This window comes from Desmodus rotundus, chromosome 1 (genome assembly GCF_022682495.2).
Source record: "Desmodus rotundus isolate HL8 chromosome 1, HLdesRot8A.1, whole genome shotgun sequence".
NCBI lineage: Eukaryota > Metazoa > Chordata > Mammalia > Chiroptera > Phyllostomidae > Desmodus > Desmodus rotundus.
Window position 1 is genome coordinate 10,494,692 of NC_071387.1, and position 16,640 is coordinate 10,511,331.

The 16,640-nt window shown below is 47.3% G+C and overlaps 1 protein-coding gene across 1 annotated transcript; it reads left to right on the plus strand.

The window, feature by feature from the left end:
* The first annotated feature begins 36 nt into the window (after window positions 1-36).
* On the plus strand, window positions 37-12,022 carry NDUFA8 (NADH:ubiquinone oxidoreductase subunit A8). Its single transcript, XM_024562380.4, has 4 exons — window positions 37-192; window positions 5,740-5,903; window positions 8,797-8,962; window positions 11,705-12,022. Exons 1-4 carry the CDS (start codon window positions 40-42, stop codon window positions 11,840-11,842), a joined length of 621 nt encoding a protein of 206 aa, XP_024418148.2. The 5' UTR covers window positions 37-39; the 3' UTR covers window positions 11,843-12,022.
* Window positions 12,023-16,640: the final 4,618 nt, after the last annotated feature.

Below are 16,640 nucleotides of genomic sequence, written 5' to 3' on the forward strand. Positions count from 1 at the left end.
GATGGGCAGAGTGAAGCGCCTGCGTGTCGCCAGCTGCGCATGCGCAGTTGCTGCGCGGCCCTCGGCGGTCGAAAGGGGAGTTCAAGGAGACGGGGGCGCCGGGGCTGTGGCTGCGTCGTCAGGGTCGGGGTTACCGACATCATGCCGGGAATAGTGGAGCTGCCTACTCTGGAAGAACTGAAAGTGGAGGAGGTGAGGCTCGTCTGGAGGACAGGCAAGCGGGACATAGGGTTGAAAGTTTCCCGGGCCTGGCCCAGTCCAGCTTCGACTCAGCAGGCCGTGGGCTCCAGACTCCCCCATGCCCCACCAACACATATGCAGGTCAACCCCCGATGCCACTTTTTCAGCTCCGGAAATCGCCTCACCCCAGCCCGCAGTGGCTCGAGAACTCTCTCCCCTCCCCCATAGGGACCTGCTTCCTTACGTGAGTAATAGTAGTACTTTTTATTAAGCACCAACCAGGGCCACTTTGTTTACTTTATGTCACTTAATACTCAGACCTCCCTGCGAAGTGAGTATAGTACCTCGGGTGCTCACAGTCTAGGGGGGTAGAGAGTCACCTTAAAACAGCATCATCGGTGCAAAGCGCATTAGAGTGGAGGTAGGAAGCCGCACTGGAAGAGTAAAGTTGCTAACAGCCCTGAGAAGGTGTTTGATAATAGGACATTTAACATTCAGTTATCCCACAGGTACCGTTTGAATAATTACCATATGAACATGTATTGGAAAGTAAGAGAGAATGTCCCTGCGCTCATAGACTTTATAATCTAATAGGGGGCGGTTACAGTAGAGTGTAGTTAGTGCTGTGAAAAGTGCAGACAGTATAATACTAATTACAGCGAACATGAACAAGCCTTTTTGAAATGTCAGGCGGTATTCAATTCATGGAATCCTACCCGCAACACTATGAGGAGGGATGTAGTTGGTCTGTCCATGTTGCAAGTAAGGAACAGGGCCTGAGAGAAATGATTTGCCCAAGGTCACATAGCTAGTAAGTGGTAGAGCTGGCCTGTGAACCCAGCTCTGATTTGAAAAGCCATGCTTTTAAATGACTGTGTTTTGGGCCTAAGCGCAAGAGTGAGAAGGCTGAACAGAACCTTTTCTGTGTAGAGAGACAAGTGCTATTTGACAGGTCCCTAGTGTTGGTGGGAGGCAGCAGTTGCTGAGCCGGCAGAGTTACCTGGGCCGGGGCAGGACTGGGAAGCAGCTTCCACAAGGCCAGACTAAGAAGTATGGACTTTATCATGTAAGTGAGGGGCTGGGGAGAGGTGGAAGGTTTTAAGGCAGAGGAGTGTCAGGATCAGAGAGAAGCAAGATCAGGCTCCATTGGAAGAGAGGAAGGCAAGGCTAAAATGTATCTGCCACAGATCATATCCCAGGCACTGTGTTAAGTGTTTACCTGCATTACTTCACTTACTCTTACGTGCCTGTGAGAATGGCAACTATTATTTTCCTCAGATGGAGAAACTTTTGGTGCTCAGGGACCTTTACCATAAAGTGACATTTACTAAAAGGTGGAGGGGTGGGGCGAGTGCTGCCAACAGTCAGACTTTAGTTTTTGCCCCGCTGTGAGGCCGGGTTATACTCAAGGTGCTGTACTGTTCATTGGAACTTTAATTTGGTTCAACAAACAACTGAGGTTTTACTTTCTGCAAGTATTCTATATCTGGAAAAAGTTTGCCTTCAGGCCTGGCACAGTTAAATAGAGAAACAGATAATCACATAAATAACTAAAATGCAAGACAAAATCTAATTAAATGCCATGGAAGAGGGGCAGACATGGTTTAAGAAAAGAGAGTAGGATTTGAAGTTGTAGCTAAATTCTAGGCCTAACTGCTCGATTACCTTGATTAGTCACTTTAGCACTCGCAGACACAGTTTTTTATTTGTAAGATGAAGTGATCCCAGCTGTATCATTCCCTGAGGCTATAAAAGGAACAGAGAAGGCACTTCTTGGGCATAATGTGAGAATGATGGGCAGCGATGGAGCGGAGAGCTTTCTGAGCGAGGGTAGGATCTGAGCAAAGGTAAGGAGATGGGAGAAGGCAGGGGACCAAAACTGGGTCCCTGGCCCAGGGAGTTCAGTGTCCCTAGCGAACAGCAGGAAGTCCCTTTTTGAAGTGTCACGGATAAGGGCTGGAAAGGTAGTTTGGATTTAGAAGGCTTTCAATACCCCATAGGAAGTTTAGGCTTTATGCTTCTGTGAAACCTGCATCTTTAAGGGTTTTCTGGCTAATTTGTTTACAATAGCAGAGTAAAATAAGAATTGTCTTGGAAAGATCACTCCAACAGCTCTGTGAAGAATGGGGTGAAGGACAAGAAAAACGGAGACTGCTCTTGGTGGCTGTTGAGATCATTGAGGGAGGTATTAACGACCCCAGCATAACTGGTGACTGCTTACAGAGAGGAAAGAACAAATTTGCCTAGAATTGATCAGGCGTAGCAACAGCTGAGGGGTCAGCAGCAGGAAAGGTCGAGGGATCCACGTCAGGTTTACAGCCTGGCGTTAGGATGGAGGAAGCCAGAAGGGGCAGGTTCGAGACAAGTAAGACAAATTCTGGACCCCATTGACTTTGGAGTTACGACACACCCTCTGGAGAAAGTAGTCAGAAGCTTTGGGATGGAAAATCCTTGTACACAGAGACAATTTTCAGTAAAAGTACTAGCTGATATTTGTGATGTGCTTTCTATGTGCTAGACACTGTTCTTAGTATTATTAATCATAACAGTTTTATCAGATACTATTAGCCCTCACGTTACATAAATTAAGTAAAATATGAGGATAGTATACATTAAGGACTACAAAAAGAGATGCAGACGTGGCTTAAGGGAAGGAGAACAGGACTAGAAGATGGACTGTAGACTGTAAGGCCTTTTCCGCCTCCCTGTCCACACCTGCAGACTGACATACACCTGCTGTGCAGCGAGGCTGTTGGGCGGGTAAGTGAGGAAGGACGCTGGAATTCTGTGTTCTCGGAGACAAAGGAGCTGAATGAGTTGGAGAGGGTATTCATGGTGAGCAGCTGTGAAAGGATGTTGTTTCTGTTGGAATTCATCAGTCTCAGGGAAGAGGCAGGTGAGGGGAGAAGGTGACATCTGAAGGTCTGTGCCGCCTCTGTGATGGTTACGTAATGGGAAGAGGCCGATTGGAGGTCACAGTCTCTGGATTCCAGCTCAGTGGTTGCCCCTGACCTGCTGTGTCAGCTTGTGCACTTTGCTCCTTTTCCTCGGGATAGATTCAGTGTGTGGTTCCCATCCCTCATTTCTCTGTGACGGCGTGGTTTACATCCTCAGCAACGCGGGCGTGCCTAGGTTTTGGTAAGGCCTCGGCCCTTGTAGGAAGGTCACGCGCAGGATGCTGTAGTCCTTTGGGCCATGGTAGCTGCTAACTTAATTTTTAAAATATATTATGTTTTAAGAACATTTGCATCCTGATTTTTATCCTCCTAGTTCTTCATAGATAATATAGCAAATAGGTATGTACCACTTAATGAACCTAAATAAACTTACTATAAAAACCTAATACAAAGTTTTACAGAGTTTTAAACAAATTTGTTAGCATTGTCATGGCAAATTTCACTTACACCATAAGTAACTGCTTTGATAATTATACCAGTTATAATATGGTTAGACAGTCATAACTTTATTCTCCTCTTCCTATAGTGGGTAGATGAATTACTCTCTTCATCTTTCTTTACTTTTATGTTAGTAATGACTTAAGCCAAGCTGGGTAAAATTCATAAAAAATAAAATTTTATTATTATAAAAATAATAATTGTAAAATCTTCACACAAAAGCCCTTAATAAAATATTTGCAGATCAAATCCGGTGGTGTCTCAAAGCACATACACGGTGACAGGCTGTACTTTACTCCAGACGCAGTGGGCCGGTTTCAGAAAACCTGCGAATGCTCTACATTACGTTTATAGATGATGAAAAAGAAACCCGAACATTCGTCTTTCCTGCTGCAGAAAACAACAGTGAAACGAAACCAGTTAGGATTGGAAAGCAAGTTTCTGATGAGGAATATCCAAACAACCATATCGCAGACACTGACAGTGAAAGTTCCAAACCCTGCTGTCAAGTTTGGGAGAAGGCACGGGTGCTTTCCGCCATTGCTGTTCATCTGTGTTATCCTGGAGGTTTTGGTCAGAGCAATAAGCTAGGAAAGAGAAGAAGGAGAAAAAGAGATAAATGCCAGAAAGGAAAGGAAGCAGTTTTTATTTGTAAATGAAGGTTTTTTTCATGAATTCCCTGAGTTTTGTATCAGAACTGACAAGAGTTTAGTGTTTAGCAAGACATGGCTAGAGAGAAGGTACAATGTACAAATAACCAGTAACCAATTTAAAAATAGAATAGAAAACCCTATTTAGGTGGCATCAGAAATGTTCAAATACCAAGGAATAAACAGGAAGTGTGCAGGGTCCTGTGTGCAGGAAGCCAGTTTTAACAAAGCACGTGGAGAGGCCTGACCGAGTGGAGGACACGCTGTGCCTGGAGGAGAGGGCATAACCCCAGTCTTCCCAGCTCTCCTGTGACTGCTGTGTCCTCGCACCGGGCGCCGAAGTGAGTGCCCAGCAGTTACTGGTGCTGCACACTGGTTTGGGTGCTTCATGAACCACAGTAAAAGATGCATTTCATTGTAGTTTGACAGCTGTTTTGGATCTGTGTTGGAAAGAGCCCCTGCCCTCTCGGGCCTTGCATCCCGGCACTCACACATAGGGTGACCACTGATGCTCACTTATATAAGAGGAATAAGGAAAGACTCTCTGAGGAGCTAACTTTGAACAGAGACCCAATAATACAACAGTGCCAGTTCCCTTCTAATTTACTAAATAACTAAACAGTGTAATTCCAATGCAAATTTTTTGGGAGTGTGGTATTCATCTGGAATAATAGCCAAGAAAATTTTGACAAGGAAGAATGATGGGAAGGATGGGCCCCTCAGATGACAGAGTGTTCTAATAAGTTACAGTAATGAAAGCGTTGTGGCACCGGCGCAGGAGGAGGTACAGAAAAGGCCAGTGGGACCGTTGCTGCAGCAGCTGGTGCATCGGCCCAGGTCCGTGCAGTTCCCTGCGAGCCAGCTGCAACTACCCTGCGTTGCTCAAGAAAATGTCCTGGAATGCAAGTGAGAGAGGCTGACCTAGCTGTAGGGAAGGCCACCGTGGGCAGACTCTCTAATTGTTAGCGGTAACTGTTACTGATCCCTTCCAGTCTGTCGTCTGCTGTGATCCGGCAGTCTTCTGGGGATTGTATCTATCTTTCTACTGTTAGATACAGTCTACTAGTCCAGTATTAGGTAGGAGTTACCTAATATTCCTGTGTACTCCATTCCTTCTGTTCCCGGAGAGGAGACTCATGAGAGCTCCCCAGAGTTAGTTTCTCACGGCCTGTCCCGGGAGCCTCCATCTTCCTTCAGAGTCCTGCTTGTCTGTCACCGAGACCTAAGGCTTCTACCAGGGCTGTCACCTCCTTATGTCTAAGTGGGGGTAGTAACGCCAACCTAACGAGGTCGTTAGGAAGCTGTAGGAAGCCGTGGACGTGAGCTTTGTGCTCTCCAAGGCCCTGTGGATCGCCAAAGGGTCGTCATAGCAATCCCCTTGTCTTTACTTTTTTTTGGCAAAGTCAGAATGGCTATCTCCGTGTCCCCTCTCTTTTGACCAGCCTGAGGTGAAGTTGAGGAGGTGGTGACCTGGTCACGAACCTGTGGTCTTTCTCCGCTTGGTCCCTCCCCAGGTGAAAGTCAGTTCTGCTGTGCTTAAAGCTGCGGCCCATCACTTGGGAGCTCAGTGTGACAAAGCCAACAAGGAGTTCATGCTGTGCCGCTGGGAAGAAAAGGACCCGCGGCGCTGCTTAGAGGAAGGCAAGCTTGTCAACAAGTGCACTCTGGACTTCTTCAGGTGAGAATCTTCCCGCGTCGGTGCCCGCTCGGGTGAACCGTCAAGGCGTAGGTACCTGGCGACCATCCAGCGAATGAAAGGGAAGCATCATTTTATGATTAATTTTAGCAGACAGTGCAAGGCTTTGAAATCAGATAGCTGGTCTGATAGTAATTTTTGTTCTTTGTCTTTTTATTTGGTAAGTTATTTAGTCTTCATGAATCTCAGTTTCCAAATTGTAGACTAATACCTATCTTAGACAGGATTGTTATGAAAATTTGGAAAGGCACAGAGAAACAGTTCAGCTCAGTGCCTGCTGGCAGGTACAACCAGATTGCCGCCGTTATGTTACTGTAGAGCACACCGTTACCGTAGAAAGGAAAGTGTGTTCAGAGTCCAGTTTTGGGGTAGGCCACTGTGCTTGATGCTATCACTAAAAAAAGTCCAAATTGTAATTGTGGAAAACTGTTTTTAACAGCCATATTAATCAGATCTCTATTAAAAGGGACAGGAACTTAACTCAAAGGGCATTGGCTCATGCAGCTATGAAGTCCAGAAATAGTACTGGCATCAGGCAGGGCCAGATTGAGGGGCATAAATAATTTCACAGTGGCTTGGAGTCCTTTTGCTTCTCCTCTTTTCCTCCCAATCTCTTAGTTCTGCTTTTCTCTGTTGACCTCATTTTCAAAGAAACTTTTCCCTTGTTTCAGCCAAGATGGGCACCAGCCTCTCCAAGCTGCTATGTCACTTGTTCGGCAGATGTGGACAGAGTGCCAGTTCTCCAGTAGTATGAGCAGAGAGGTCCCTGGGCTGATCTGATTGGCCTGGATGGTTGACTGCATGTGCGTTATCTTTGAGTCAGTTGTGTTGCAGGAGATAAAATGCTGTGATTGCTCAGGTCTGAAGTGGGAGTAGACTTCGATTCATCTAAACCACATTGCTGAGAGACGGGGCGGGGTGGTAGCCCAAAGGAAAACTGGAAGGATGTTACAGAAGATGGGGAATGACTACTGGCTAGGCAAAATCCACAGATGTGCACCAGAATGACACTAGAGGAAAAAATCAAATTTTGTCACATAATAGCTACTTTTCTTTTTTGTTTCTGCTGTCTTTGGCCACATGCAAAGATTTTTTGTGGTTAAAATCAAAGTGTGTCTACGTTTTAAAATTTATTTTTTACTGTTGGGAACATTCTTTCAAGTTACTATTATTGTCTCGACGGGCATTGTTTTTACTGGCTATATAATATTCCACCAGTGGCTTAAGCAACCATAATGTACCTGACCAATTCCTGTTATTAAACATCATTGTTGATTCCAGCTTTGATTGTTTTGGATAAATCTGCAGTGATTACCTTTGCGTGCAGATCTTTTTCTTTTTTAAATTAATTCCTTGGCATAAATTTCCCAGCAGTGAAATTATTTTACCAAAGGCTGGAAACATTTTTACATTGAGTCCATCTCTGCTGTCCTCAGCACTGTATCTTGGTATACCTCACCAGCATTGCATATTATTTAAAGATTGGGTAGCTACAAAATGGTATTCTTGCTTGGGTTTGCATTGATTTGATTGCTAACATTGTTTATTTTTAAATTTTTCTTTTTTTCCTTTTTCCTTAAAATAAGAGTTTGAGCCAAAACTGACAACATTGCTGGGAAGCAAGATCTCAAATAATCCCAGATTTTTAGTTTTCTAAGAGAACTTCGACAAAGTATTTCTCCTTTGGTTCAGAAGTACTACTTTTACATGGGAAAAGTTCAGATTTCACGAGTTCCCCCCAAGGTGCCTAACTGCCCCTGTGAGAGGACTTTCTCACGCTGAAGTTGCTTGTGTCAGGCGTTAGGCGTTGGTAGAAAGCTGTTGGGTGTGGGTGCCGGGGTGGCAGGGCCCAGACCAGAGACTGAGTGCCAGAGTGGTGGTTCGCAGGCCTTGTTCTGCATCAGTGTTTGCGGGATGCGAAACTCCCATTGGAAACGGTAGCTCAAGTAGAGGTTGGGAGGGTGCGGTTTCGTGCACCCTGGTAATGCAGAAGAGTTCCCCAGGGCTTTGGTCATCCTTCTTCCTTTCTGTTGCGCACTCTGCCACCCCCAAGGTCATGCTCAGAATACCTGGAAGGGTGCATGAGAACCTGGTAACAATGGAATCAAGCAGGGATGCAAAGCAGATTTTGCACGGTGTATTTCTGTAGGCCATCTCTGAGGTTCTTCCTGGGCCACGGTAAATAAGATTCCTGTGTAGAGTGTAGCTAGATTCTGGGAGTATGACAAGCAAGTGATTCAAAAGTGTTCCTTTGGGAGCAGGAGGTGTTCTGCATTTCTTCTACAGCCTCAAATACGGCTTTTCCATAAAACGATGGTATTTTATGCTTGCTTTAGTTACCATTGATTTGATTACTAGGAAGGATGAATAGTAAAAGAATGGCAATTCCATAAAATACTTGAGGCTTGTCCCTTTTATACACAAAAAGTACTTTTTCTTTAACTTTTTGGTGGTCCCAAAATGAATTAATATGCTATCTTGCTTCTTAGCAGACAGCACCAAGTAGATTTAATTTTATTGGTGACCACAGTAATCTCTGGTTTTGCTCAGTGCATTAACAGGATGAGGATCTTGAGCTTCCGAGGAGTGTGAGGCAGTTGGCCGGACACCGAATGCTCCCAGGGTTTCCTGCTTGGTGGTTCGTGTGTTTGCTTTTTATGATTCTGTCCCTTCCTTGGCTGTCATCTGTCCCCTCTGACTTCTGTCAGTGTGCCCATCTCTGTCTCTGCCTCTTCTCCACTTGCTAAGCTGATAATCTTTAGAATTAGATCTAAAGAATAAATAGGCTCCAGGTGAGAAAGTCTGGACTTGTTTTTCCCCCCTCATTCCTGTTTTTCTGAGCAAAAAACACCCCTGACCTAGCCCCCTCTTCCAGGCAGATAAAGCGTCACTGTGCAGAACCTTTTACAGAATACTGGACCTGCATCGATTATTCCGGCCAGCAGCTCTTTCGTCACTGCCGCAAACAGCAGGCAAAGTTTGACGGGTGTGTGCTGGACAAGCTGGGCTGGGTGCGGCCTGACCTGGGAGAGCTGTCCAAGGTAAGAGGATGTCGGTGGGTGGGCTTGTTCTTCCACTAAGGGGCGGATAAAGGCAGGAGGCGGTCAGAAAAGGGGGCTCTGTGAGCACAGGTATGATGTGAGAAATCCAAATTTACCTAACAGGTTAATTGGGGAGTGATTACACACAGTCCCCTAGGGAGTTTGTTTAACAGAGGTACTCCTTTAAATAGATCTTCCAGCTTGAGCAGATTTGCTTGTGGTTAATTAGCTCATTGAAGAACAGAAGGGAGCAGATGAGGATAAACAGAATGTTTGGGGACACACTGTCAGTGGCAAACATTGAGGTTACTGTGGAATTCGGTGGGGAAGTAGGATCGGGGCTGCGTCAGACTCTTTAGGAGCATACCTGAGATAAAGAAAAAGTACATGCCTATACTTTAAAAAGTGTGTTTTCCTACCCTTTCTCCTATGTTTCCCGTGATACCACCATCTGCTGAAACATCAGAGCTAGAAACCCGGATGCCATTTTTCTTCACATCTCACTCTTTCTTCCTTTAAGCAGATCATTAGTTCCTGTAGATCGGTGTCTCCTGGGAAAGTTTTTCAGTCCTCTCACTGTCCACACTTCTTGGACAGGAGTCCCTAGCCTGGGCTACGTGAATTTCTGGAAGGGAAGCTGGATAAAGTTGGATATTAAAAGGCAATGCATTCTCTGGAATTGAAGAACTTAGGAAATAATTACATCTTCACAATAGTCATAGTCTGTGTGGGAAATAAATCAAATGTCACTTTCTTTTAAAAAATCTTTCCAGGGGCTCCATATTGCTTTCCAGAGTATTCCCTCCGTATCGTGCCGTGGAGGGCCCTTTCTGACCTGGCCCGTCCCCGCTCCCTGAGCCCCACTGCCGTCCATTCCCTCTGGGGCGGAAAAGCCCAGGTTTTGATTGGAGACAGGCGGTAGATTTGCAACTTGGTTCCACTACTTAAACGCTCTGGGATGCTGAGCAAATTGCTTAAAATTTCCTATCATACCAGGTCTGTCAAATGGAAACCGTGTTAAATCCCTGGTTTTCTGTGAGGATTAAGCGAGAGAGCCGGTGTGAATACCCAGTGTCCTGCAGGCACACACGTCCCTTCCACCTGTGTACGGTGTTGGTGGATCACTGGGTCTTAAGCTTGTTGTCGTGAGTGGATGAAGGGCTTAGCAGCTTGTTTTTGTTTTTGTGTCTGGTTTGATTATTTTACCGCAGATGCCTTCCTTTGCTGCACCGAACAAGTTATTTTTAATAGTTGATAATTCTAAGTTGGAAAGTGGTGGAACTTAGGTATTTACTAATGGAAACTACCCTTTCTCATTTCTCTCTCTCATGAAAGGAGAAGTAACAAATCAGGCTGTTAAGAAAGCATACTCATTTCTGAGTTTTTGTGTTAGCATTTTAAAAAATTTAAAGTATGTTTTCCTTAACTTTTGTCAAAAGAGTATTTCTTTAAGAGGGTTATCAGTTTTAACTGTACTACAGTCAGTACCCAGTCTCTCTCTAGAAAGGTGATAACACGGCGGATAAAGCCTGGCTTCACTCCCTCCTGTCTTCAGCTTCCTCTGCATTGCCCTGCCCTCCTGCTTCCCCCTGTGAATTCCTGCCCGGGCGTCTACTCTCAGCTCGGAGGTCATGTCCTCCTTTGACGTTGAGGGCTCTGCTGGGCCGAACTGCTCTCTCACCTGTAATTCTATCATCCTGGTAACACTACTAATATTGGAAATAACTTAGGGAGCACTGCTGTGTGTACATCAGCCACTTTATACGGACTCTCTCTCTCTCCCCCCTCCCCCTCTCCCCCTTCCCCCCTCCCCCCTCTCCCCCCTCCCCCCCCTCCCCCCTCCCCTCTTCCCCTCCCTCTCCCCCCCTCCCCGCCTCTCCTCCCCTCTCTATCCCCCCCCTCTGTTTCCCAGTTCAGTGCTCCGCCCTCTGGCTTGGCCTGTTGGCTCAGCTCTCCACTTCTGGTCTTGTCACTGTGCAGTTTAGCTTTGGGACCTTTTAGTTATCTCCCTGCTTCAGGGCACTGTCAGGTTACAGTGCAAACACCTTTGCATATCATTCAGTGCCCTTCACCACCTGGCCCCTGCCTGCCAGGGTAGCATGTCGTTGAAAAGCACGGCTTTGGGGTGTACAGATCTGGCTTTGAGAGTTAGCTTGGTGGCCCCAGGGAGCTCTGCACAGGGACCTCAGGGCTGTGAGAATGAGGTGGGATACTGGGCCCAGCATCATTTCTGACGGCACCCGGTGGTGGTTAGGTAGGTGCTCCATCTCCCTGCACAACTCGTGCAGGTAAAGACACACCCCTCTGCCTGAGTGTGTACTGTGTGTTTGCTGGGAACGCCTTTCCTTCCCCAATCTTTCGCTGGCCCCTGGTCACCCTTCAAGATGAAGCTAAACACTGTCCCCTCAGAAATGGTCCAGGCCCCTAGCCCCCAGGATGGGTTAGGTGTGCAGAGTCCTCACTCCGCTGGCACTCCTTCGTGTCTCAGTTACGGTGATTTGGTTAGGGAGTCTTGGTTGATTTTCTCAACTGGCTTCTCCTCACTAGCCTTTTAGTCTCTTGGTAGCAGTGTGTGTCTTTTCCCTTTCTGTGTCTCTGACTTCTGCCATATGGAGTGACACAGAGCGAGCAGGGGTTTGCTGGGGCTGGGGAGTGGAGGGGAGACAGCGGGACATGCATCTGTGGTCACAGACTACCCCACCTGACTGTCAGCTTTGCTGTTTTCCGCTTCGTCCCTCACAGGTCACCAAAGTGAAAACAGATCGACCTTTACCGGAGAATCCCTATCACTCAAGACCAAGACCAGAGCCCAACCCCGAGATAGAAGGAGACCTGAAGCCTGCCAAATATGGCAGCCGCCTGTATTTCTGGACCATGTGAAGACAGGTCCACGGCCCACCCCCAGTCCTGTGCCCGGAGGACGACAGGTGAAACCTCACGTGTGGTTCGCGTCGGCCGATGACTTTCTCTCCAGGATCACAAACAGTAACGAAGAGTTGGTTTATGTGACTTGGCAGTTATTCTATACCATTTCCTGGCCATTAAAAAATTTGAAGGAAACAGTTGTATTTTATTGTGTTTTCTATAACCTTCTGGCCTTTAAAGATGACTTCCCCTGGTTTTTTCTTCCTGTGGTCTTGCCTGTTCTGCGTGCCGTGGGCATCCACGGTGTGGCTGGGGGCCACATTAGATCACGGAGAGGTGACTGCGCAGAGGAAAGGCTTCGTTACCTGAGGCAGCTCCTTGGGGTTTATGTGTGTTCACACGTTTCGGGGTCTCAACCCTCTTTCCCATCAAACCTCTCAAATGATTTCCCTGAAGTCACACAAGGGGAGCGTCCAGGATAGGAGACGTGAAGAAACATTTGAGCCTGTGACTCAGGCCATGGGAGGGGCCTTCTGGCTGGGTCCTCTGCGGTCTTGCTCAGAGTTTCTTAAAGAACCCAACTTCCACCACTTCCCCTTGATATCCCATCCTCAAGCATTATAACCCAGATGTTTTTCCTGATAGACCAGGGAGGTGGAGGCTGAGCTCTCAGCTCCAAAGCCAGGAAGTCGGGAGGTCTGAGTGTCAATTCCAGCCTTGGGTGTGTTCCTTAACCTCTTGCGAGAGGTTGAGCTTGAGGACAAACTGAAGGGAACATGCTTATCTATCTCCTGGGCAGGTTAAAGCCACAAGTATTTATAAAGCCCTGGTTCAAAGCACTGTTACGTCTTTATTTTCCCTTTCATTCAATTTCTTTTTCACTACCAGACTATTTCCTCTGCATCTGACTGGGTCACTTTACACCTGGTCGTGGCCTTAAATTACATATAACCCTGCATAAGTCATTTCAACACCCCGGGTGTTGGTTTCCAGTGTGCAGAGTTCAAAAACGTGAGTCATTGTATAAGAGTCTGAAGGCCTTTCCAGCTCCCGTGCTAGACACTGAGTGGGAGACGGCTGGGAGGCCTCAGACAGATGTGGTGCGGGCCTGTGACCCGGCGTGTGAGGGCTGTGAAGACAGTATTGCGTGGCCTGCCCTCCCCTTCCCTATCCTGTTTGACCCCACAGTTGGGGTCATTTCGGATGACCCTTCCTCCCACCTGTTCTGCATATGTTCCTTGCCAGCTACCTTTGCCTCATTTTCCAGTTTAATGAAGAAAAATAATAGGTTCTTAATTTATAAAACAGCTACGGCAACATCCTCTAGCCAGGGGTGTCCAACCTTTGGCATCTCTGGGCCACACTGGAAGAAGAAGAGTTACTTGTCTTGGGCCACACATTAACTACATTGCGACACGTAATCACAAAAAAAAATCTCAATGTTTTAAGTAAATTTATGGTTTTGTGTTGGGCTTCATTCACAGCCATCCTGGGCCGCATGCGGCCCGTGGGCTGCGGTTGGACACCCCAGCTAGCCTCTTGCTGGCCAAGTAATCGGAAGTGACCTCTGATGGGGAAAATACGAACATGGCTGCAGGTTGGCATTTACGTGATTCTTGACGCTACGTGTTGCTCTCTAAGCTCCTTCTGCAAAGGACGCTGGGACTTGGGTGGCGTGCCTTGTGCTGGGTTCTTTACATGAGTCACCTCCAGTGCTCAGCGCCTTTGAAAGAGGTCCTGTTGTGTGTCACGCCCATTTCACAGATGAAGGCACAAACGCGGGAGAGGTTAAGAAGCCCCAGTCTTGCATGGGAGGCCAGTGAAGATGGTCTGGTCCCAGTGGCCACACGCTCGTCCTTGGAAGGCATCCATGGCTTTCAGACTTGGGTGCACGCTGCCCGCACCTGGACACCTTTACTGATGTCTGCATCCCACCCCCAGAGATTGTGATTTAATTTGTCTGCCATGAGGCTGGGGCATGGAGTGTTTTGAAAGCTCTCCAGGTTATTCTAAGGTGAAACCAAGGTATAGATAGGGACACTGTGAAGCAGGTCCAGGAGGTGAAGTGGCTAAGATTCAAACCCAGATGTACCTCATTCCACGGCACATACTTCTAATATCTACCACTGCTTATAAACTGCCCGGAGACCTCATTAGCCTGAAGACTCCCATCTGGCAGGTCCGGAGTATGGCCTGCCGCTCGTTGGTGCTGATGCTGCTGGTCTTTGGACCATGCTCCGGGCGGCAAGGGCATAGCCCACACCATCCCGAGTGCGGGATCTGTCTGTGTCTGACTGGCCTGCTTCACGGTCCAGCCCTGGGCATTACCCGAGCGTTGGTTCACCTCTCTAGCGTCGGAGTAACACGTCCTGAACTGTTAATGTCTTCAGATTCAATTCTAGGATGTTTTAACTTTTGCCCAAGTTGGACAGCAGTTCTCGCCTCCACCCCCCACTCCCCACCTTGCTTTGAATTCCTTGAACAAAGAAACTAACTTTTGGCTTTCCTGTATTCTTGATAGACTTATAACACATCACAGCCTTCTAGGACTGAAGATAAAATTCCTCAAATCTCTCACAACAAATGCATCTGGCACTTGCAGTAGGTGAAAGGTCATGGGACAATTTGGAAGCAGTTAGTGTGAAGGATCCCTGAGCAGGGCTCCAGATAATAGAAACATCTTCCTGCTTGAGAAGAATGAGGCTGATTCCTCACACTCCCAAAGGGACTTTATCGCCCCTTCTCCTCGGCTGAGCCGTTCCTGTCTTCCCTATCTGAGTTCATGGTGTCTCCATCCTTCCCGCGGCAAGACAAGAGGCGCACCTTGGACTCCTTCCACCCTCTGCTCTTCATGTTCCAGTCCAATACCAAGTCCTGGTGCGTCCCCTCTGTAATCTCTCACATGGGGACTTCCTCTTTTATCTCACTGTCACTGTCCCAGCCCGTTTCTGTCCTCTTGCCTGGATTATACTGCTACTTCCGATCTAGTCCCCCACCTCCATCTCACCCCACAGTCTGTCCTTCGCTTGCTGCCTGCACCTTTGCTGCTCAAACACCTTCCCTGGCTCCCGAGTGGCTATTAACGAAAGCCCACTCCTCGCTGGCATTTGAATGCTCCATGATCTGGCCTTCGCTGAGCCCACGTTTCCCCACCATAATCTTCCTTCTCCTTATCAAGCACCCTGTAGTCTCCCAGATGTCATTTCTCAAGAGTGTTTTCCGAATTCCAGATCTTCACTAATGCTGCCAACCACTTGCCAGGAAACACCCTTTCCCCATCTCTTCCTCTTGAAAGTCTACCCATCTCTCAAGGCAAACACTAGAGCTGTCTTCCCCAGGAAGCACCCCTTCCTACAGGCAGAAGCAGTCTTTCCTGCCCTTCTGTTCCCCCGATGCAATATAGCACGCGGGATGAGCTCGGGGGCTCTGGAGTTGGGCTGTCGGGGTCTGAGTGTGGGCCCTGTCATTTAAGAGCTGTGTGATCCTAGGCAAGTTACTTAACTTTTCTGTGCTTTATTTTCCTCATCTGTAGAATGGGGAACAATAATAGTACCCACCGCCCAGGATGGCTTTGAGGATTGAATGGCTAGTACATGTGAAATGCTTAGTGCAGTGTTGATAACTCCTGATGAGTGTTGTAGTGCCCTGTCTGAGTAACTAGGCACCAGGCCATGGCACTAGGTCTCGGTCCTGAAAGATCTGGACTTCTACCTTATTTATATTTCTGTATTTTAATGCCCAGCTCATGTCAGGCATCCAGGAAATGATCAACTGTACACCAGGTCTATCTTTCCAAAGAATATCCAAACCCTCGCCTTGCCACAAAAACAACATACTAATTCTGTAGAAATAGGAGTACTTCTCTGAGGTTACATTGCCATCTTTGTAGGTATCAAATCCTACCTGAAATTCTTTGGGCATGATGAAAGATGTATTGTTAAGCCCTGAAATGGGTCATAATATACTTGGGTTTGAAAAAGTACCAGTTGCTTTTACAGCATAGGAAGTCTTAGTCTGGGGTTGTAACGTCTTCATTTGTCCCATGTAATTGGTTTGAATAAGATATTGACATTTGTAAATGTACTTACTTTGAAAAAATACATTAGAACAGACTCAAGGGAGTAGGGAAGAAGCCCCGGCTTCATAGCTGAGAAGTGGCGCATCTGGGAAACAGAGGGAGGTCGTCTGGTTCCAACGGCCATACTCGTGTCCTTCGAAGTCACTGAACCTCAGCCTTGGATGCACACTGGAGTCACCTGACGACCTTCAAGTACTGATGTCTGGTTCCCACCCCCGGTATTCTGGTTTGATTGGTCTGTGGTATGGCCTGGACATACAGATCTTGTAATAAATAATGCGACTCTTGCTCATTATACTCAAGTAATCTTTCTTCAGTGGGAGAAAAAGGGATATAGTTGAAGCTGGAACCCTGAAAGTCCATTGATTAACTCATGAAGTCATTGGGCAGCCTACTAGGTGCTAGCTGGCGTGCTAGGCACCTGTGACGAACAAGACAGTCACAGCCCTGCTCACAGGGCTTCCGTGCCAGTGGCGGCGGCAATAGCTAGGTAAATAACAAGGCAATAACTGGAAACTTCAGATTGTGATGGTCCTGTGAAGGAACCCAACGGGGCTAACATGACAGTGAGGAGCTGGGGGAGCGGGAGGCTGTGTTTAGGAAAAGAGCCGTGGACAGTCTCAGAGAAGTGGGGTTTGAGCTTCCTCCTGACGGGTGAAGAGGAGCCAGCCAATGAAAGGAAGTGTGACCCAGTCTGAGGGAACAGCAGGAGCAAAACCCTAACGCAGGGTGGGG

What these genes read in the sequence shown, in the direction of transcription:
- NDUFA8 (XM_024562380.4), top strand. Translation starts at nt 40, where the DNA reads ATGCGCAGTTGCTGCGCGGCCCTCGGCGGTCGAAAGGGGAGTTCAAGG. An exon ending in AAGAACTGAAAGTGGAGGAG is followed by an intron (nt 193 to 5,739) that starts GTGAGGCTCGTC and finishes GTCCCTCCCCAG; the next exon opens with GTGAAAGTCAGTTCTGCTGT. An exon ending in TGCACTCTGGACTTCTTCAG is followed by an intron (nt 5,904 to 8,796) that starts GTGAGAATCTTC and finishes CCCCTCTTCCAG; the next exon opens with GCAGATAAAGCGTCACTGTG.